We start from the raw sequence: 21,803 nt of genomic DNA on the forward strand, positions 1-21,803 counted from the left end.
CTGCTCCATATTTCCTGGTGTGTTTTGGTAATTTTTATTTTATGTCAATTGTGCCAAAAAAAAGTGCAAGGGCAAGTTAAATATGGTTTCAAAATCCAGTATTGGTCAGTCTCCAGTCAAAGATATCACTCAGATATCACCGGATTTAGTGACATCTAGCGGTGTAGTTGCATATTGCAACTCCTTCTTATCACCGTCCCCTTCCAAGCACAAAGGGACAACTAAGGTGGCCAATTGTCCCAGTGAAATACGCAAACGGCCCTATCTAAAGCCTGTGTTTGGGCTGCTGTAGAAACATGGTGGTTCAACATGGTGGACTCAAGAACATTCTTATTTTCAGGTGATTATCAAAACATAGAGTTCCTATGAATATTATATTCCATTTCTGCCAATAGATCCTCTGTTACACACTGGTCTTTTAAATAGACTGATCATTATTGAATGAGTATTAGCTAGAAAATTCTACAGGTAACCTCTGCTGATAAACTTTTCTGTTCAATCTGTCAAAATTTGTGGGAGTAGATAGAGATATTCTTGTGGAATATGAAAGACATGAGTTGTAGTTGTCCATAAAGTAAGAAAGAGGCAGAGAAATAATGACTGAAAACAAGAGAATGAAACAAAGAGGAGAAACAGGGAATGGAATAGTGTATCAAGTTTTCAAGGACGTCACCTACATATTTTTGTGGTTCAGGGTGAAAGACAAATTAGCATGGCTTTCTTTCTGTGAAAGAAAAACATGTGCGGAATGCTCAAGAGACTGCAGTTTCTGCAAAGCGGGAAACCGCAGATACCGAGAGAGTCAGAAAGAGAGAGAGGCTGAGGCTTAAGTTTCATATTTCTAGCTGCAACTTCACCTGCTGAATAAAGAGAAACTTTTGATTAAAAGAAATATATTCTGCCTTTTTCTACTTGTGAGGAAAATATCCATGGGCTCTCATGTAATTTCTGGAATTTGAACGAACAAACAGACAGAGGTTGAGACCAACTGTGAGCTGCTTGTCTAAACCACCTCGCTCATTCTCTGGCCTTCAGCCGACAGAAATAAACGATTGCCTGTCAATCTTTTTCCTCAAGGAATGTCTCATGTGATGAGCCTCGCTTCTTGCAGCAGCAGGTCTTGGGTTTCATATTCTATACATCTTCCAACTCCAGATGTAAAATGTAGTCCAGAGGGTGTAACCCTACATTCCTTAGGCCTAATGTGTAGGTATAGCAGCACCCTTCACAGGCCTGCTGTTTGGCGTGGACCTCTGCAGGGAAGCCCCCTCTCTGCTGTATCTCCCTCTGATATTAGTCAAAGACTGGGCAGTCTGCCGGTAGACAATTGTTGAAGAAAGGAAATGAGAAAGCCCGGTGCAGACAGTGGAAGTCGACGAGGGATAGGAGAGAGAAGAAAGACCGACTTAGCCTTCTGAAAGCTTCCAGTGATTAAAATAGAAAGAAAGGGGCCACAAACGAGGGGCTGGATTTCTGCCGCTCTCTGATGCCGAGAGTGTGTACGCATTTGTGTGTGTATACATGCATTACAAAGTAAGACTAGGGAATGTGTAAATTCTTACATTACATACAGTAACACATTCATTCAGTGTATGACTGGCATGCTTTTGTGCATTGAATTTGTGACATATTATGTCAGATTTGCAGCATATTGTGTTTAGAGCCTGTGTGTGTTTGGGAGAGAGCAAAGAAACTCTGAAAAGCCTCGAGGGGGATTTCCTCAGAAAGGGAAAGCTTTTCTCCTCCCCCTCTCAGACACTCTCATTCCCTCCTTCCTTCTCTCTCTCTCTCTCTCTCTCTCTCTCTCTCTCTCTCTCAACCCCAAACACTCCGAGAAGCCAGAGACGCAAAGGAGAAGTGAAAGAGGAGCTAGAAGATCAACAGGCAGCCTGGCAATTTGTTGCTTTCTGTGCTACACACTCACAGACTTGCGTAAAGGTCTATGAAGAATGGAAATAACTTTACTTACTTTTCGATCAAGACAACTCACTGTCATGTGGATGTACTTCAGTCGACTTCTGTTGTTGATGCACTAAACATGGCAAGTCTCCCAGCACAGAGCCCAGGGAGGCTGTCTGGAGAGGATTATCAGGACAAAAAATGAGAAAACTTTCTGCCTGATAGAGGAGAAACTACTGCAAAGATGGTAAAGTAACATCCAAGTTTTACTCCTATGTGTCATTCTTGTTACTTTCTGGTGTAAGATTTAAAGTGCTCCACTGACCCAGTAACTGAGAGCGTGAGTTTCTGGTTTGGACAAGTGACTTTGTTTCTCTCTGTCATGCTGCAAGTTTTAGAAACCTGATGTAAGCACAGTTCACACATTTCAATCCCTTTTTTCTGTAGCATGATATTTTCTTTCTTTGTTCTTTTTTTTAATGAAATTTTATAAAATAAAGCTAATGTAACTGCACTCTTCAAAGCTTTTTGTTATCCCGTGCACAGTTGGTGGGACTGTTTCACATCAACAGCCCACAGCATCTCCAGCTTTTTAAGTGTGTGCACAATTACAAAGAGAGAGTGACAGAGAGAGGAACATTGTATTTTGTTTTGCATCTTTAAGTCCTTTGATTAGGACTTAATTGATGCAGATGGCACACATACTTCAGGGAATGGAGAGTGTCGTGGTGTATAAATTATTTGACTACTTTGCATGTGCACATAATGGAATTCTCCAGTTCAGTGTTAGGCACTTAAAAAAGTTCAAACCGCAGGGCTTTTTACGACTGGAGAGAGTCTAATCCCGGTCCTAACAGAAACTAAGATGGGAACGTGATAGACTTGGGTTTGTGGGAGGATGTGGCTTCTTTGAACTTTTATTCACCGGTTGTTACTGCTGAGAAAATTGTCAAATAAATGCAAATAAATAGTAAGCTTTAGATAAAGATAATACTGTATTGTTGAATATTGATCTCTTAGCTCTCTGCTGGCTATAAACACACATTTTTGGTAAACTGAAATATATTAATTCACTTACTATTAATTTTTCTGTTTATTCACTGTACCTTTCTTCCTTATATGGAAAGCAGTCAGACCCATAACATCTGTCTATGCGTGCCAGATAAATTTACAGAGAGCAGAAAAGTAAGGATGTTAAAGGAGTCCAGACTTGGCTCCTCATCATGGCGACCAGCACTGTACTTTGTCCTACCTTCACATTCATTGCACTTGTTTGACCAGCTTTTACAGCCCCAACTGTTTGTTTTACTTATTGCATGACTGATGTCGTTTTCCGTGACCACCCTCCAACTTAAAGTCATGAGCCTGCAGAGTCTAAATTATTAGATTACTGCACCATGCACAACCAGGAGTTTCAATCTAGGGTAAACACTCAGTAGCCCAGAGCCAAGACCTGCTGGTGTGCATTGTATTTGCATTTAGTTACTGTGTGACGCGGATGACCAAGAGTCATTCATTCACCAGCAAGGTCAAGCACTTTACTTCTTAAGGCCTTACAGTAGCATGTTTTTTTTCATTCACTGAACAGTAAACATGGTTATCTGGTGCAGATTGTTTTCACATTTGTTTGCCTGTTGCAGTATTCAAAGTATATTCAAAGTTAATGCAAATTATCAAAGCATGTATGAGAGTTGCTCTAAGACTTTTGACGTGCTCTCGTCTTGTCCAAACATGTTTAGTTTGAGCCTAGCAGGTTTTTCTGTGATTCATCTAAAATTGTAAAAATGCCAAACATCATTAGGTTATTTTTAGAAGAACAAGTGAAAGATGGTAGATCTATCTTTTCCAAGGCAAAATATGAACCAGGAGACTGATCTCTTTGAAAATGCATTAAGCAAGCAGTTAGCAAGCAACAAGCAGTTAATAAAACATTGATAAATTATCACCCTATGAAGTTTAAAGGGTGAACATGTTAGCAAACAATGATCTATTTAGACATCTTGCAGACACATCTTGCAACATTAACATTCATTTAGTGTCTTGTTTGTGTCCACCTGATGGATGTAAGTCCATTATCCACTTTCCCTTTTGCTCTGTTTTGCTCTCCACTAACTAAATATTCAATTCAATTCAATTTTATTTGTATAGCGCCAATTCATAACAGAAGTTATCTCAGGACACTTCAAATACAGTAGGTCTAGACCGAACTCCTGTGTCTTTAGCTCCTAAATGCTCCGTAGTGTTCACTAGCTATAGTCGCTAACTTTGCCTGTCAGAGGTTTGGAGCTGTTCAGATGATAGGGGTTTACCAGTGTCTTTTTGCTGTACGTCTAAAAATGATGCTAATGAAAACGTTGAGACTGAACAAACAAAATCAGTAAAGTTGTGGGCTGAAAACAATGAGCTGAAAGATGCTAAAATGCTTAGTACATCAGAAGAGAACAGCAGAGTTGGGTGTTTATTTTCTGTCGATTTCTCATTACAAGTGACCTATTATCTCACATACCTGCTCCATCTCATCAGTGACCTTATCGGGTCACTCAGTTATGCTCATCAGTCATAGTGCATTTTTCAGTCACTCAGCTGAGAGTATGCATGCACATACGTTAATCTATTAGCCATTCAAAACACTGTGGACACACTGTGTGAGAGCATCCAGATTTTGATTGGGTGACTGTATATGTGCTGACCCGGCTTTAAAGGGTCACAGCGGTGTCTCTCGCTCTATAACAGCCATGGGACAGTCATCAGTAGCTACCTCCCCTGCCTGTAACAAGCCACCGCGTCTTTACAATACTATCGTCTGTGCTCCCTTTGGCAGACAAATAATACTTCCCGCCCACTGCTTCGCTTGCTGTGATTTTGCCAAATTTCTAGAGGCAGACAGGGAAAATCTATGCAATAAACTGATGTGATTTGTGAGAGAAAATATGCATAATTGCAGACATCTGTCTCATCTCACTGTATGAGCTGAATAATTTCTATTTTGCTTTAGTCAGCAAGTCTATGTTCTGAGAGTTGTCATGGAGCTGTGAACCATATTTTCACTGTGTTTATTATCGCTGTATCACAAAACTGGGTCAAACTCAACAGAGACTGTGCAGTGTATATTCAAAACCATTGCGCATTTGGGGGGGATGTCAGCTATGTGCAGCTATAAGCTGTCTGTGAAGCAGTTTTCAGCATGCATTGTCTCTAGAAACACTGCCACATTGTCTTTTGCCTCCCAGACTGTTTGTCTGAAAGGTAGTGTTGTTGTGGCCCCTCTGCTTGCTTTCTTAGGACGATAACAGTTGTATTATAGCTAGTTTAGTGATCATGACACATGAGTCTCCTGTCATCATAATTCAAAAGACTGTTTTTGATTGCTGGAATTCAAAACCAGCTGAACAGCCTCAATCCAACCTTTAGGGCTGCGCATAGGGTGGCGCCCTGTGTGACAAGGCAACATTTCCTGAATAAAGACTTTTCGTTTTTATATTTTTAAATTTAGTTTGACAATGTCATTTTTCTCTGTCCTGCATTTTTTTTAGATGCGGAGAATGCCAGGTATACTGCTCTAGCTCTGTTTGTGTACAAACTTTGCTAATCTCAAGAAGAACAGCAGCAGATGTCAGTGTTTAGTAAACTACTTGTATACACCCTCACATGCTGACCAACTAACAAATCCCTTGTGCTAGGACTTAATGGATTTCACAAGGCCTTCCTTTACTTGTATCATTAATCGTTTTCAATTTCTTGGCCATTTTAACATTGCGAGTTGAACTATGGGAGCTATTATGTTGTACTGCAGTCTCCAAAAACAAACCATTTTAAATTTTATTCCTCATAGTTTGCCAGAATGCAGCCCCTTTTGTCTTTGTGTTAATGGGAGCGGTTCATTATGAGTCACACATGGTGAAATTCCAGAAAAAAAAAAGTTAAAATGTGAACTCTTCAATTGTTACATGGTAGTTTTAGTTTTTAATGTTCACTTGGGCTTTTTATCTTCTGGGGAAGCTGTCTGTTTGTCTGTCCCTACAACAAACCCGCTGCACTTCCTTGCCAATCACCTCATCAGGCATTTGGCAACTTGGCTAAACTACACTTGTCTGATCCTGCGGTACTATTTAAGAAATATGCTGACCTGGCAAGACAGCAAAGGAGATAATCAGTCCTTTTGTTGACTGCATCCGACACAGTAGTATCCTCCATTCAGCGAATGAATGGACGCATTGTTTCAGCCCACTGTTTTTTAAATGTTACATATTATAACCTGTAGTCTGTGCAGCTGTGACTCAGAGTTTTTGGATTTCAAAAGAGATGACAGAGGAGATTAACACTGGATTCAGACACACTTGGTTGATTGTCCTACAAGACGATAGAAGACACATTTTCTGAAGGGTTGTTTTGCGACTTTTAAGTTCTACAGTAGAATATCACAAGCCAGACGTCCATTGTTCATTATTTAGAGATTCTGGGAAGATTAATGAGGGACTTGTGAAATCAATCACAGCCACCCACACATAATACCGTAGAAACTGGCCAGTTTAAAATTCTTGGATCTATTGCAATACTAGAAAAAAGGTCCAAACCAGAAACCTGACACACTATTTATGTGGCCTCCTCACTTTCCAAACATAGCTTGAGTTCTTGCAAACTACAAAATGAATGAATGAATAATAGGAACCCTGCCAGATTAGAGGTCTGTTAGCGAACACACACCGTGTTTACCCCTGGCAGCAGTGACTCTACGAAATGCTGTAGGAGTTTTGTCTTGTAGGGGCCTTTTTATTGCTTAAAAGGATTTAAGATGGCTTAGCTGAATGGAGTGCCCCTCTGCTGAGTTTAACAAGTGGATCTTGCACAAAGATAAGACTGTCTCACCAGCAAAACAGGAGATACCAATGTTTATGGAGGAAAAAGAAGAAGATAGGGAATAACCGAGAGATACTGGAAACATGTTTTTGATGATGTGTGATGATATGACTGAGGCTGTGATCTTGATTGTGATTATGATTGCACCGACACTCAACATCATCCCACATTTGGGTTTTGTGTGGAACCACTAATAAGCTGTAAATATGTTTACTGTGACTATTTCTGAACCACAAATAAAGAGAAAGAAAGGTGAAATCTGCATATGGACATGAATCACTTGACATTTATACCCCTTATTCTTCCCATTCTTGTGGTTAGGTGTCGTATCCCATCAGCCTTCTGTGTCCACACTGTGAGTGGCTGCTGTTCTGGCTGAGTGTGTGGTGTGTCATCTGAGGCTCTTGGACATATTCGCATGTCCATACATGCAGAATTCAGACAGTCTTTAGGATTTACCGGCAGGTCTTGACTCAACTGTCACTTCTGCTTATGTTTTGGTTTTAGCCCGGAGGTGGAGTGACAGTCCGTTATTATTATGAGGATTTCAAGAATATGTGATGACCAGTCAAGACAGAGACTCCAACAAATCCTTTCAGCATGTCGCATCAGGAGCTGTGTCCATTTAGTTAAAGATAATCTTCTTTACAATCACATTCTGGACAGCTTAGCTACTCTAATCTTTTGAGCCTTTGTGGCTGATACACACTGTGCATTTCCCACCTTGACAGCTTGTTTATACAGTGGCTCCAATCTAGGTCCTGACTTTCTTTGGCTGAAGCTCAAGGCAGTATGGAGGAACCTGTAATTATCTACTTAATACTGCAAAAACTCCCAGGGGGCCCGAAGGGTGGACAAGACAAAGAGAGATTGAACCTTTATAACAAATGCCTGTTGTCCGTACTAGCATGCCAATTCAGGTCAAACAATGATCTTTGTTGGAGAATGGAGCTCTTTCTACAGTTAAATCATGGGCTGCACTGGACAATAGTGGACAGAGAGGGAATCCCCTTGTATTGAATGTGTAGAGGAGGCGGTGGTGGAATGTGGTCATCAGCTGGACATTGACCAAAACCCACAGTCTTTGCAGGCCAAAGATAAAGGTTCAGGATTTAAGTTTGATTGAATGCTCCTCACTGGCTGATTGTGGGAGTAAACCAGAAAGAGGTAGCAACTCTGTTTCTGTCAACACAAGGAAAAAAGTGCTAGATCCTATACACTGATATACAGTAAAAGATTGTGTTATCATAGTGATGTAGGGAAGTGATTGTGTCTGGGTGCTCACCTTGGACTGAACAAATTGCGGTTAACCAGGAGTTTTTGTAATGGGAGGAACTGTTAAAAAAACAAAAGGAACGGCTGTGGTGCAGACAAAACAGCAGAGGGACTACACAAGTCCCAGGGTCTGATGGGATACTTCAGGCATACTCTACACTTTAAATGGGTGTTTTAGATGCCTGGCATCCTGACCAGCAACATGGACTAATGTGTGTCCAATGGAATGTGGGCATGTTACACTATTATACTATCACATTATTTTCTGTAATTAGTTCACTCACAGTACACTGACCTGCCTTTTCTGTATTATTATATTTTTCTTCATTATGTCTTAAAGTAGTATTCACTAAAGAGATGCTCTATCCCTGACTTCAGTAAAAGGGAGATTAAAGGATCAGAAAACACCATCTTACATTTCAGAACATCAGGTGTATTCCTGGTGTTTATAGAGGGTAGGCGCTGACATCACTTTTTCATGCAGTGTACAACCTCTTCACTTCCACTGAGTACCCAAACTAGGCCTTGGGAGAACTGTGATAGTGATAGGAAACATACAGAGGTGAGACCAAGTCATTGTTTTGCATGTCACAAGTAACTCTCAAGTCTTTGTACTCAAGTCCCAAGTCAAGACTGAGTGACGAAAACAGAAACTTTGAGTTTCAAGTCCTGTACAAGTCATAATTCGCTCTTTACCAATTCAGATCCAAAATAGCTTGCTCACTGAATTGTGCCAACTAACCAACACGTTTTAACTACTTTACCTGTAGTCATAGGTTAAAATGGACAACTGACACTTTTTCTATGATTATGATAATGACTACCAATATGATTAAAATGACTGTTTATACAGTACCAAACTAAACTACAGTAGGTACACCAGGACACAATTGTGCATTGTCTCAGAAGAATTCATTCTGAGTTTTTCACAGTTCGGGCTTGTTTGGCATCTTGTCTGGCAGTTTGTCAGATGTAATGTAATACAGGAGAACTCACAACACCGGCAGCCACCCTCCGTACTCTCAGTTCATTTGGCTGGCTATTCTATCTGAACTGGGTCCAGCTGCGCTATGCTTAGTAAAATCTCAGGAGAGTCTCACTCATATGAATACCACTAGCCAAACCACCCACAGAGAGGAGTTCCTTTGTTCCTTTGTCATCTTAGCCAGATTGTTAATAAAAGAGGTTCAAATCTCAAATTATTTTGAAGTAATGTTATGATAATAAGTCACTAAAACTTTAGTTTAAATTGCAGTGACGTTTTGAGTTAAAGTTAAGCTACAGAAGAGTGGACATGGTCAAATCATTTTGTGGAATCATCAGTACAGGTCTCAGATCAGTAATACTAACTGTAATACATTAATAAAACTTACACATAGAGAAATTGAATGTCTCAGCTCTGTAGTAATGTCACAGAGCTGTGTTGTATATGACCTCAGGTTTATCTTTCAGAAATACAGTAGAACCCAGAGTTGAATGGCTGCAGTCAGTCTAAAACAGCTGTGATGCATTACCACTCAAAAGTCAGCCTTGAGGTATTCTGTTCTCCATTTCCTAATCTATTGTGACAGATGTGCACAATCAGAAAAAGGAAGCATTCTTTTCCACTGAGGACATCCAATGTCTACAGGAAATACAAAGACTTAGCATAAGTGGTCAAATATTGATATTGATTTAGATCCAACATCCCGCATTAACCTCTGCTGATTAACGTTAGCTTATTTCACACACATTACATTCACTTCATTTACACAAAACCACCATGTATCAAAATGAAAGTCTTAGCTAACCATTGTTATAAACACTGAACTGAGTAGGACAATCAAATTTTAATGATTTACTAAAGTATTCTGTGAATCATGAAACATTTTATGACCTTTGTTCCCAATGTTTCATGACTGTCCAAGGTGCTCACATAAGTATCTGCAGCCAAACAGTCAGCACAGTCCCAGTGCTAGCCAGTGTGAGGTCTTTGAAGCTGCTGCACTTGTATTTACCCTGGGCCAGTCTCTGGTCTTGGTTAGGCCATCAAACTATATGAGGAAGGGGCTAAAAACAGACTCCTTTGTGGGGTTGGGAGATTAACACAGCAGGATACTGTGAACTGATTTTATGAATAGCACGCCTGCTGTGGTTAGCGCCTAAGACCTGTCCAGATTCAAAATAAGTGTCAAGTGCTTATTTCCAGCTGTCACCTCAATATGAATATTATTCCTTTCCTTTTCATGACAAAGAGACATTTATTTGACTATGCGAATAAATGACCAAAACGGTACAATTCAATCTCTACAGGTACTAAAAAACTAAAGCAAATCATAGAGTTTCTGCAGGCCTACACCTGTATTAAACACCAGACAGGTCTGACGGCTAAATTAAACGCATATATGAATCATAAAGCGAATGATGTACCTAGAATATTTAAAGGTGATCACCAACTCTGGTTTGGTCAAAATTAATCTTTAACTCATCAACGTAGATGAGAAGAACAGCAGGTTAAGTCGCTCTCCTAAGTTGGAAATGGAGGGACTCAATAGGCACTAACATGCACACACGACCAGACACGCATACATTACATGCCAGACCAGCTTTGTAAACAAAGCACAGAGAAGGTGGGATAGCAACACAGGCAAAGGGATTGTGACGTCATTCAGTGCTCAGGATGGCGTGACTCAGTTGTATCTTTTCAGTTGGTTTATGATCCACAATGACATTCCCATTAACCTTAGGAGTTTATCGCTAATTAGTAATATGTTGGTGAACATGGCAGACATCAAACCTGCTAAAATTGCCACTGTGCATGCAGCATGCTGATCTGTTGATGTCAAACTGTAGCTCAGAGCATTACTGCCTAAGTAGACTTCTCAGAGCCACTATGCTTCTTTATAACTGTATACTCTTTAAATGAAGGTAGGCTACATACATATAATTATTTTTATTATTTTTATTCTTTTTTGTTTGATTTATTGGACAGTTTACAACCAACTGACAGGCAAAGCCTAAAAGTCATTTTACTGTAGCTCCTTTTATGCAATAAAATCAAGTCAAAAATTTGCAGTGCATTAAAAAGCTTTGCCATTTTACTAATCAATGTTTCTCACATCTTAAAACCACCTCAAATTCATGCTGTCAGGCGTATTCAAAAATACTTTAAAGTTGGCCCCCTTTCATCCGAAACGTTCCGTGTGTTTAGCTGGACTTCACCCATGTTACAGCTGGTGCTAGTTGCTTATCCAATGCAGACATTTGTATGTGCAGTAAATATTAACACCAAGTGTGCCTTTTGACACAAAATGATATCATTTTACACAGTTGCATTTTTAGGGGTCTTTTTGACGGAACTGTGCATTTCTTTGGTCTGCTTTGCTTCTTCTTGTCATTTTGAGTAAGATCAGATGCTGACCCTGGTCTGCTACAAATATACTAGTTTAAATTAAGCATACCCTGGCCAGACATGAAACAAGTTGCTCATACTCATGCAGGACAGACTTAATCATCTCCAGATAAGTTGAAAAGCTTTCCATTAGGCTCACCCACAATCCCGCTCTTGATCCCCTAAACATGACAGTTAATTTACCTCAAAGCCTTATGTTAAGTGGATAGAATTGTTTGTTAGATTTTAGTGAATTTGGTCTTTTGTTGCAGGTTTGAGTTTTTTTAGAGATGACATTGTCTTTAATGATACAGGTCCACCCAGTAATAATTCACTAATCCGAAAGTGCACTCATGCAGAAACGTATATGACTCTTTCACTCTAAAACTGAAAATTCTTTGAGGGATTTTAAATGAGCACAGCAAGGGGAAGAAAGAAAAATATCTGTCCTGTAATTTTGGATTTACAGAACATTTGTTCTCAACGTATCTTGGCCCTGTGGACCTTCTTCAAATAAATCAGTGTTATAAGAAGTCACATCCAAATACATATTCATCTTTGAAATTCATTCATTGCACAATTTCAGGTCATTATAAAAAAAACTATGGTTGCTGAAACACAAGCACATTGCATTGTAAAACTTGTATTAGTATTAAAGATTACATAAACCTAAAACGCAGGTCATAAGTGGACCCCTTTAGGGGCAGATGGTGTGATTCCATACACATGAAATTTGGTGATCCCATTAAAAGGTTATTTTATGTACTTTTTCCAGTCCTACATTCCTCAAACTATGTCCAACTATTTCCATTCACAATAGATTGCTGCTAGGTTGGTTCACCTTTTCAGTCTAATATTCATATTTCTAGTCAAATTTAAATTAATGTGGCTGGAAATTATACAGGCTGTTAAAAAGCCATTCAGTAAAGATTTAAACCATATTCAATACTATTAAATAACCGCAATAGCAGTATTTCAGTTTGAGGGCAGCTGTTTTAATTATATGAGACAAGACAGTCTGTAATAGAAGATTTATTCTGCCTAAATTAAATATTTTATTGTTCATGGGCCTTCGTTGAAAGGTCAATACAATTCTCATTTGAAAAGAATGTGCAGATCACACCACTCCTTTATTTATGCACCAACATTGACGATCTGTTAAGCCTTCATTACATGCACAGCAGCTTTATTCTTGCATTTATTTGTTGTAAAGTGTTTTTCATTTGGTCTCTGCAATCCTAGTTTTATGGTTTGGTTGAGTTTCTGTGGCTTTGATAATATTAGGTCTAAAAGTAGGCTATAACATGCAAAATCACAAAATAAAATACATTTGATTTCTTTCTTAGACAAGGGCAGTCTACTTTTATAATTTCTATTAATTTATTGTCTTTTAAAGGTTTTGTTGTTATTGCTGCAGTATATTCACAGGATACTGTTATTAAACACACCTCATCTCACTGTCCACCATCTCTTTTTGTCCTTCAGAACCCAGAATCTCTGGACTCGTCCATCCAGAGTGCCCTGTCGGCCCTGTTCCCGCCTTTTGAGGCCACAGCTCCCATCGTCCTCAGCCAGCTATTTCGCACCATTGAGGAACGTTACCACGGTGATGCATTACAGTGCCTGCTGGACTTTCTCATACCCTCCAAACACCTGCTGGAGAGTGTCCAACAGGCAGCATGTGTGAGTATCAATACATATCAGTGCTTATAGCCACACTCACAGTAAAGACTAAGTGCTTACTTCAATGTCCATCACAAAAAAATCATAGAAAAAATACTAGCTAACTGGACATTAATAGTGTCAATTTGCCAAAATACATCCCCCAAGCCCCCCAAATAATGGTTAACTATAGTAACAGAACTTAGAGCATGGTTATTCCCGAGGTAGAAGTAAGACACAGAATAATAGCAGTTACAAAATATATGTATTACCTTTTTTTTTATGTTTCACTATCAATATATATTACTAAGGCTCTGAATATCCCATCCGAAACTCTACTCTGTTCATTCATAGTGCCCCCCACCATTATTATTTCATTAATAATGTAAGCAAATTAAAATAAAATCCCACTGAAACAATGCTATTTTATTTTCTTCTAGTCTGGATACTCTGATGTGGTTTTCCGCTGTGAGGGCTGGCCCCTTTGTCTCCATGACAAAACCGTCATCCAGTTAGCGCCTGTGAACCCTTTGCTGCTGCGTCCTGGAGACTTCTATCTACAGGTGGAACCTTTTGGGGAACAAGCGGCTCGTGTTGTCCTCAAAAGTCTTCTGGAGGAGGGCTGTCGAGAAGTGGAGGAGACCCCCGTCCCTGAGACTTCCTACCCTTGCATCTTTACCGAAGAATGGCTGCAAGACATCAATGAAGGACGGCATGGAACTCCGCTGTCGCGTTGCTTGCTTTGCACAGATCAAGGAGTAATCAAGTTGCCCTGGGCTAAAATTGCCATCCCAGAGTTTTTGGACAAGCCTAAGATCATGCCCACTTATCAGGAAGCTCCTCCTGAAACAAAGCAGATCTCTGTTCCCTCGCATTTTAACTCTTCCACCCTCCCGATGGAAGCAATTTTTCTTCCTGCACAGGACAGGATGTCAGCATCTTTGAGACATATGGACTGTTCTTCCAAACTTGTCAAAATGGACCATGGAAGACGACCCCCCAAATCATACTCCAAACCTTTAATCAAACCAGTGGGTTGGGTTTCTCCTAATACTTGGGACAGTCGTAACTATCGAGAGTTTGAGGGGGATTATGTGGACTTGGTGGATATCTCCAAAGGGAAGGAGTTTGTGGATCAAAAGAAAGGCAGCCATCCAAATCCACCCAATTCAGTTCTGTTCAAACCTGTCAGACCACCTCCACCTGTACCGCTTGGGAATAGTGTTCCCTGTGGACGCACCCTTCAGTATGCAGAGGAGCCTTGTACACCATGCAGCCAGAGAAGGCTGGGGCTTGAGCCCACTGATCAAGACTTGAAGTGTAGGTACAGAGACTCATATGTGGCAGCACTGAAAAACCCAGTCACTTTTGAGAGGGGAAGTGTAGACCTCCTGGCTGCACTGGAGGAAGTTGGCCTTTGTGAAGATGGAGAGTTAGGATCCAAGGGTACACTTGAAGCTCAAAGAGACGAACTTGGAAGCTTTTGTAAGCACTGTAATAAACCCTTGATAAGTAATGAGCTGTGCCAATACAGACACCGCTGTGAACCAACGTCAGAAAACATTGCATCCCACCTCAAAGACCATCAAAGTTTTGAATCAGAAAACCTGATGAAGGAACCCCCCACAGTTTTGAAATCAACCCCTGGTTTGAGCCATAGTCAGAGAGTTCAGATGAAACTTATTTCCCACCAATTAGGACATAATGCTACGCATAGTTTGCATTCAGGATCCGATTTGTTCTTGGAGAACTGTGATGGTGACATTAAACCACATCAGAAGGTGGATGTTGTGAAACCATCAGGAAAACACAAGGTTAAGGTTAGGTCCCTGTCCACTGTGTCAGAGACTTCTAAAGGGAGTCCACTTCTCTATAAACTCAATAACAGGAGCCACAGTGATATCTGCCCTGAAACAATCACCAGCATAATGCAGTCTAAGAAGGTTGAACTGTTGGATCAGGTGACTCAGAAGCTGGAAAGAAGAAAGTGCCCTAAAAAAGGTAAGCAAAGCAGGCAGGTTAAGACTAAACACTTTTGATTCAATCTTTCACAATCATCCTATTTTCCTGTAATCTCTTCTGTTTAACCCCCACCCACACACAAAGTTTGTACATTGTTATTACTGCACACACAGCCATTTTATTATGATATGTTGCACAACGCTCCAAGGGCTACTGAACATTCACGCCAAACATACTGATTGAAACTCAACCGTGACCTTGCGTGCTTGAGGGAATTTGCTACACTGAGTGTCGCAGATGATAAGGGTCTCTTTAGAAAGAGGGTTCAAAGGTCAAAGATCAGGCTTGAGAATTATCTTCCCACTGCTGTTTGGGTTTGTCTGCAGCGCGGCTACATTCATGTTATTCCCATTACCGAGGGAGTGAACGGAAATAGCATGCTGCACCCCAATGAAAGAGAGGGCCTGAACCCATTGGGTAAAAAGAAAGAGTAGAGCATTCCTCTAATGTAGAGAGACAGCATAACGTGCAAAAAAGGGGGTTTCTGTGTCCCCTGCACCCACTGGCATGCACCCTCATGCCCTCAGAGGGGCATGTTGAGATCTTGACTGGAGACATGCTTGTCATGGACTATTAAAGTAGCAAAGAGAGAAGGGACAGGCGAGGCTTTGTTGGCTCTAAGGAGAGGCCAATTAAGATGTCTGAAATCAAAGCCAGGCTTAGTAGCCAGGCCACCAAAGTGTTTTGTCATAGAGCCCATGTCTAATGTTTAAAGGCTGTCTGTACACAGCTGTGCAGCTGCATCCATGTTAATAGAGGACTGTTAAGAGTCATGAATGAAGAATTTAATAATTACTGTTTATATAATAGGGTAAAGGTTGCTGGACAGAATATAAAGTTAGTGAAAGCTGCTGCTTTCCAGTAAATCTCAGCGCTGTCTTTGAAGAATGTCCTCAAGAGACACAGTCTGATGGATTAAATAATATAAGAAAGAAAATACACACATACACAACTTTTGCAATACTCCAATTATTCTTTGATTTATTTGGTTTTCTTTGCTTTTTTGTGAGAAAACAATTATGTTTATGTTTACTGACATGCAGACTCCCAGTCAAGTAGGAGTGAAACTCCCTCCACCACAGATGGACCAGACCTAAAACTCTATCACTCAAAGATAGAAAGGCTACCTTCTCCACAAGTTCAACTTCCTTCTGCAAGTCCTGATACTCCCCAGTCAACACAAACTGAGATATCAAGTTTCAGAAGCGTCAGTGGTCTGCTTGAACTCGGCATTATTTGTTTGCCAGGTACTTAATATATAACGTTCATCCAAATGATCTTTTCTGTATGATTTCTGTGTCTTTATCAAGATAATGTTATACTGTACTGTCATGGCAGTTTTCTTTTTAAAAATTACTTTGAACCTTGGACCTCAGCATCACTAATGTCATATCAACATCAAGGTGTAAAAGACCAGATGGTAAAATCTAACTGAGCAAATTAAGCCTCTCAGAGGCAAAGTCAAAAGTTCTTCATCTAAAAACGTCTTATGACCGAGAATCTTCATAGACAACATTTGAAGCAAAGCTACAGCATTCAGCAACACCTTCATGAAATCATTGTCTAACTGGTGAGATAATCTTTTCACCTTTTTAAAAAACATTTATTTGTCACTAACTTTTTGTCTGTCCCTCAGGCAGCAGGGACAGGACAGGCAGGGCAGTTGTGGAGGTCCATGGTGACAGGAAGGAGTGGACATCACCTCTTGTGTCAGCGCAGAATGTCTGTGAATTACTGCTCTACTTACACTCCATACCAAGGTACTGAAATCAATCAGAAGAAAGCCATAAGCTCATGTGTGCTGTAACTACGTGTCTGACCACAAGAGGGCAGCAGAATACAATTTAAAATAGTTCCTGTGTCCAGATGAAACCGTGAATTATATGATGCATGCTCTTACATCCAGACTATGTAACCCCGTTATGGGCCGTCCCTTTGTATAGTTATTGTTTTACAACTAATAAAACAATATATTTTATGCAGGGTCACAATGTTATGAGCTGAATAAGTCTGCCTAATATCAGCAGGCAATAACACTGTCCTGTGCTGACCCTCTGCCAAATGAGTGTCAATACACAGCCCTCAGAGGTCTACTATCGGACACTTTAACAGTGTGACAACATTTGTTTACAATGGGTTTAATTGAGCCTTTGAAGTTCAAAAAGCCTTTATACCAGATAACTTGGCCTTTCTCTGTCCCCAGTAAAGAGCCATACCACAACAGTCTCTAGCCAGGCTGGCTGCCAAATGTCTGGTATGCAGCGCCTCGCTAGAATTAGCAGCCATGTCTGATGTAGGCTCACACAACAGTAACCCAAGAAGAGGCCATTAAGAGGGGTGTGGGAAGGCGTCAAAGTGTGGAATAGGTAGTGTGAAGAAGAGTGTGTGGCTATCAGAGAGAGATAAAAAGATAAATACAGATTTAAGAAGTGGATTAAGTAAATAACCCTAAAAGCCTCTGAATGATGCATTTATCACTAAAAATATGCTGAGATAAAGTGTGAGACATGTTTAAATGTGCCCTAACATGAATCAATGTTTTGGTAGGAAAGAAATTCGAGAGCTGGGAATGACTTTGGTCATCAATGCCAGGAAGAAGCCGCCTTCGCTTCAACTCTACAAAGCTCTGCTGATGGCCCAGGTTAAAACAACAAACCTACATGCACGCATCAGAATCAGCAATGTGTGCACTCAGCCAAATAAATTCTCCTGCCAGTGCCCTTGGCCAAGAAACTGGCTTAGTTGGATCCCATGCACTGTACACTGGCTGCCCACTGATCCTAGTACTTAGGATGGGTTAAATGCAGAGGACAAATTTCAGTATACGTTGTACTATATGTTATCGTCATCAGATGCTGTCAAATTGTTACATTCCTTGATTCACAGATAATGAACATGCTGCCAGGGTTAGTCCTTGTGTGTATCTGAAAATACTGTGACACAAGGTAATTTACATTTTGGGGAAGTTTCTGATTTGTTAGCATTAGTAGCCGAAATCCACTAGGGGGTGAAAAACCCATTTTTACAATAAAAGATGGCCTGACACTGTAGGCCTATTGTACTAAAAAGTTATTGAGAGTACACTTGTTTTGCTGTGACAATCATTCATCTCATATCTAAATGATCAAAGCAATTAGCGCCACTTATGTCAAATTGATTACAGTTTTTTGTCTTCAACTTACTGACTACCTGCTACAGGAGCAAGCTCTCCATGCAGTCCACAGTATCGTGATGCTGGTGGATAAAGACACTTGTCCTCGACCTGAAAAACAGCCAGGGTTACAGGTCAGAAATGAAAACAACTTCCATATTCTCTTTTCAGTCTCTTTTAGTCATATTTGACACTAGAAATGAGAGTGACTTTGCCTTTGTCTTTGTCTGTAAGATGGACACAGTGACTTCTATGAAAGCCCTCAACAAGACAGTTGAAGCTTCCCAGCTGACTTCTGACCTGGGAGGGACCTTTACTTACAGTCGTACCGACTGGCTGCAGTTCCATCAGGTGATGAATATTCACTCTGTTTACACATTTGTGGTATCACATTCCTCAATTGCTTTTTTGGAGTTTCCCGTAGACTGTTGTTCAACCACAGTTCATCCACTGGGGATAAGTCTTTATCTAAACACTCACAAACATTCAAACATTCGTCATCTCTGTTGTTCTGTAATGCCACATTTAGTTTGGTCTTTGAGTCCAGGGAGGACCCTCTGAGGGCATGAGGGTGCATGCCAGTGGGTGCAGGGGACACAGAAACCCCCTTTTTTGCACGTTATGCTGTCTCTCTACATTAGAGGAATGCTCTACTTTTTCTTTTTACCCAATGGGTTCAGGCCCTCCCTTTCATTGGGGTGCAGCATGCTATTTCCGTTCACTCCCTCGGTAATGGGAATAACATGAATGTAGCCGCGCTGCAGACAAAAAGAGTCATGAAAAAATTCCTGAGAATTATGAGGGGGCAGATATTTTATACTTGTCAGGTCAAACTGCAGGTCAGAGGGAAGCAGCTGAAGTTTGTCATGTACAACTATGGTTCCAGTGTACAGGTCAAGACCCCACCGACTGGTTATAGGATAAATCTGTGGAGTTTAAAGCAGAAAAAAACACCACATAAATGCATATTTTATTTGTGACTTTCTGGATAATTATACATCTTCAGTCCCCTAAAAATAAAACAATTATTATATTAGTATAGCATTTATAGACATATGCAACCTGTGACAAGGATAACTAGTAGATAACGCTTTCTTTAAGGGGTCACAATCCAAAATGTTTGTGAAGCGGAAGCCATTATGAAGAATGGCATCATGTAGTAGTTATACGCCATACTGTAATGTTGTTTAGGGTGTCTTAGTAGCAGTCAGGTCCAAGACTTCAAGTATCTCTGAGGTCTTTCCCTGCTAGAGCTAGCAGCACACTGGCGCAGTCTTTTGTGTTTATGAGGTCCAGAATACACCTAAGCACATCTGCTCTTGACCTCAGGATGGCATTGCCTTTAGTGCTCTCTGTAGGCAGATACAGTACTGTTTCTTCACCTCAAAGCTCTTGGGGTCATTACGATGCATCATATTTTTGTTCTCTTCCACTGAGTCTTAAATTTAATTCATTTCAGAGACTGGTTTCTTTCATGACTGACCTCCGAGGGGCAGACAGCTTGTTGCAGAAGGCCATCAAGAAAGTGGATGGCAGCAAAAAGATAGACACTGCTCAGGTAGAATATGCATGGTCATAGTTTGATGTTGTGTAACTTTTTGGAGCAGTTCAGACAAGTTGACTTTGGTTTTGCTGTGGCTGCCACAGGAAGTACAGCAATGCATTCAGGAACAGAAGGCCTCAATGAAAGAGGTGCTGGAAGACGCTCGACTGGTCACTCTGCAAAGAGAAGGAGGGGCTGTACTGGCCAGAATGAGGAGAGAGGACTTCAGATTTCCACAGTCTGAGGACTACAGGTACCATATATTATTTAAGTCTACTTTTGTCCTGCTTCTCATTCCAGTCAGTGTAGTATATCGAGAGACACCTCACAGCAACATCACTCAGTGTTTTAATCTCACCTTATCTGCAGTTATCAAGTGCAGTTTGCACTGTCCTGAGAACTAATTAATTAGGCATCATAAATGAAAACACAAGTGTGAGTGGACTGCAGGTGTGCAGGGGCTTTAAGATTTTACATAAGATATATTATCACATTATAAATGTGGATACCTACTCTTTAATGCTTCAGTATTTACAAATCAATAATACATAATAATACAACTGTCACTGCCACTTGGCATAATGAGTACTTTTAATACTTGAAGTATTCTGATAGTACTTAAAGTACATGCTTTTATTTGTATTTTTGCACTGTGGTAATGCTGCTTTTACTTTGACATCACATTACATTTCTCTGTTTTACTGTAAGTCACAATTAAAGCTGCAGTCCAAATAGATGCACAGCTGCACAAGTTATTAATCTTACATTTATGTTCAAACCAATACAACCAACATATGCCAACATATAAGAAACAGGTTTTGATACTGAGTGAATATGTATGTATATTTGTTAAACATTTACAGATTATTATAATATACACACATTATTAAGTTTTTGTAATTACAGCAGTATGGCACAATAATTTATCATGGCAACAAGCAATTGAAGGGCATGTGTAGTTATTATACACTTCATTTCACAGCCTTAATTAACTTATTACTTATAACATATTTAGCTATTTGCAAAAAACTTGACGCCTGTAATTTTCTGAGGTGATTCTAATGAAACTATTTACCTTCATAATACACTTGAAATTACAAATGATACCTTATATTATTTGTCTCAGTTTGTTTCACCTTCCTTGCAGAGATGCTCTGGAGTCAGTGACGAGTCTGTATAACCAGGTGGAGGAGAAGCTCCACGTGCTGGTGATGAGATCAAATGAGTCACTGCAGCACCTGGAGTTCCTCTTCAGGCTCAGAGAGACGGAGGCCAAAATTAGCACGGTATACTACCAGTTGTTTCAGTCAATTCACAATATGAAAATCTAAAATATGTGTTGAAACAGCTGAAACTCATTAATGTGGTATAAACAGGCAAATGACAGTTGGTCTCCTTTTGTACCTTTCCATCTATGTGTTTCTCAAAAATAAGATATGTAATACAATGCTCCCAGTTTGCCAAGCTATAACCCAACATTGTATAATTCCATTACGTCTTGCAGGCTGGGATGTGGTTCAATACAGAAGGTGAACAGAAAATGAAGGACTCTTACACAACAGATGATACCCTGGTGTGCACTGAGAAAGACTTGCAGAACTTTGATCTGTTTCTCATTCAGTCTAAGGTATTACAGCAAAGCTTTCCTTATTTGGCTGTCTGTGTTTCACTTCACATATCAGCAGTTCCTTACTTTTCTCAAAGTTGAAAATATTTAAATAACTGCACTGTTAACAGTAAATAGTAGATATGGGACTTTCATACAGGAGGGGGAAGTTTCACCTGACATCTTATCATTTATCACAGGAGAAACAACAGTACGCCTTGACCCTAGTGGCGGAGGCAGAGGGAATTGTTGCCATGAGCTATTCCAGTCCTGCAACAGATATTTTCCGGACTATGGTCAGCACTTTCAAATCCAATATAGATGATTTTATGTTGCGGGCTCAGCAGAGGTACAAAGAACTGGATACACTGGTGCATGTGCACCGCTTCTGTGAGAAGGTTTGTGTTTTGTCATTGCA

At 40.2% G+C, this 21,803-nt stretch overlaps 1 protein-coding gene across 2 annotated transcripts in view; it reads left to right on the plus strand.

Moving 5' to 3' along the window:
- Positions 1 to 1,814: 1,814 nt before the first annotated feature.
- quo (quattro) overlaps positions 1,815 to 21,803 on the plus strand; it is a 28,646-nt gene continuing 8,657 nt past the window's right edge. Inside the window, exons 1-13 of one of the 2 annotated variants that reach the window (XM_051414871.1) lie at positions 1,815 to 2,146; positions 12,887 to 13,084; positions 13,504 to 15,064; positions 16,129 to 16,332; positions 16,722 to 16,845; positions 17,633 to 17,726; positions 18,284 to 18,370; positions 18,471 to 18,587; positions 19,696 to 19,794; positions 19,884 to 20,032; positions 20,906 to 21,065; positions 21,284 to 21,406; positions 21,586 to 21,783. In XM_051414871.1, the coding sequence (XP_051270831.1) occupies positions 2,144 to 2,146; positions 12,887 to 13,084; positions 13,504 to 15,064; positions 16,129 to 16,332; positions 16,722 to 16,845; positions 17,633 to 17,726; positions 18,284 to 18,370; positions 18,471 to 18,587; positions 19,696 to 19,794; positions 19,884 to 20,032; positions 20,906 to 21,065; positions 21,284 to 21,406; positions 21,586 to 21,783 (3,117 nt within the window). In that variant the 5' untranslated portion in view covers positions 1,815 to 2,143. The remainder of the gene's footprint in view (positions 2,147 to 12,886; positions 13,085 to 13,503; positions 15,065 to 16,128; positions 16,333 to 16,721; positions 16,846 to 17,632; positions 17,727 to 18,283; positions 18,371 to 18,470; positions 18,588 to 19,695; positions 19,795 to 19,883; positions 20,033 to 20,905; positions 21,066 to 21,283; positions 21,407 to 21,585; positions 21,784 to 21,803) is intronic. The other variant, XM_051414872.1, reaches the window with a different exon arrangement.

This window comes from Dicentrarchus labrax, unplaced genomic scaffold (assembly GCF_905237075.1).
Source record: "Dicentrarchus labrax unplaced genomic scaffold, dlabrax2021, whole genome shotgun sequence".
NCBI lineage: Eukaryota > Metazoa > Chordata > Actinopteri > Moronidae > Dicentrarchus > Dicentrarchus labrax.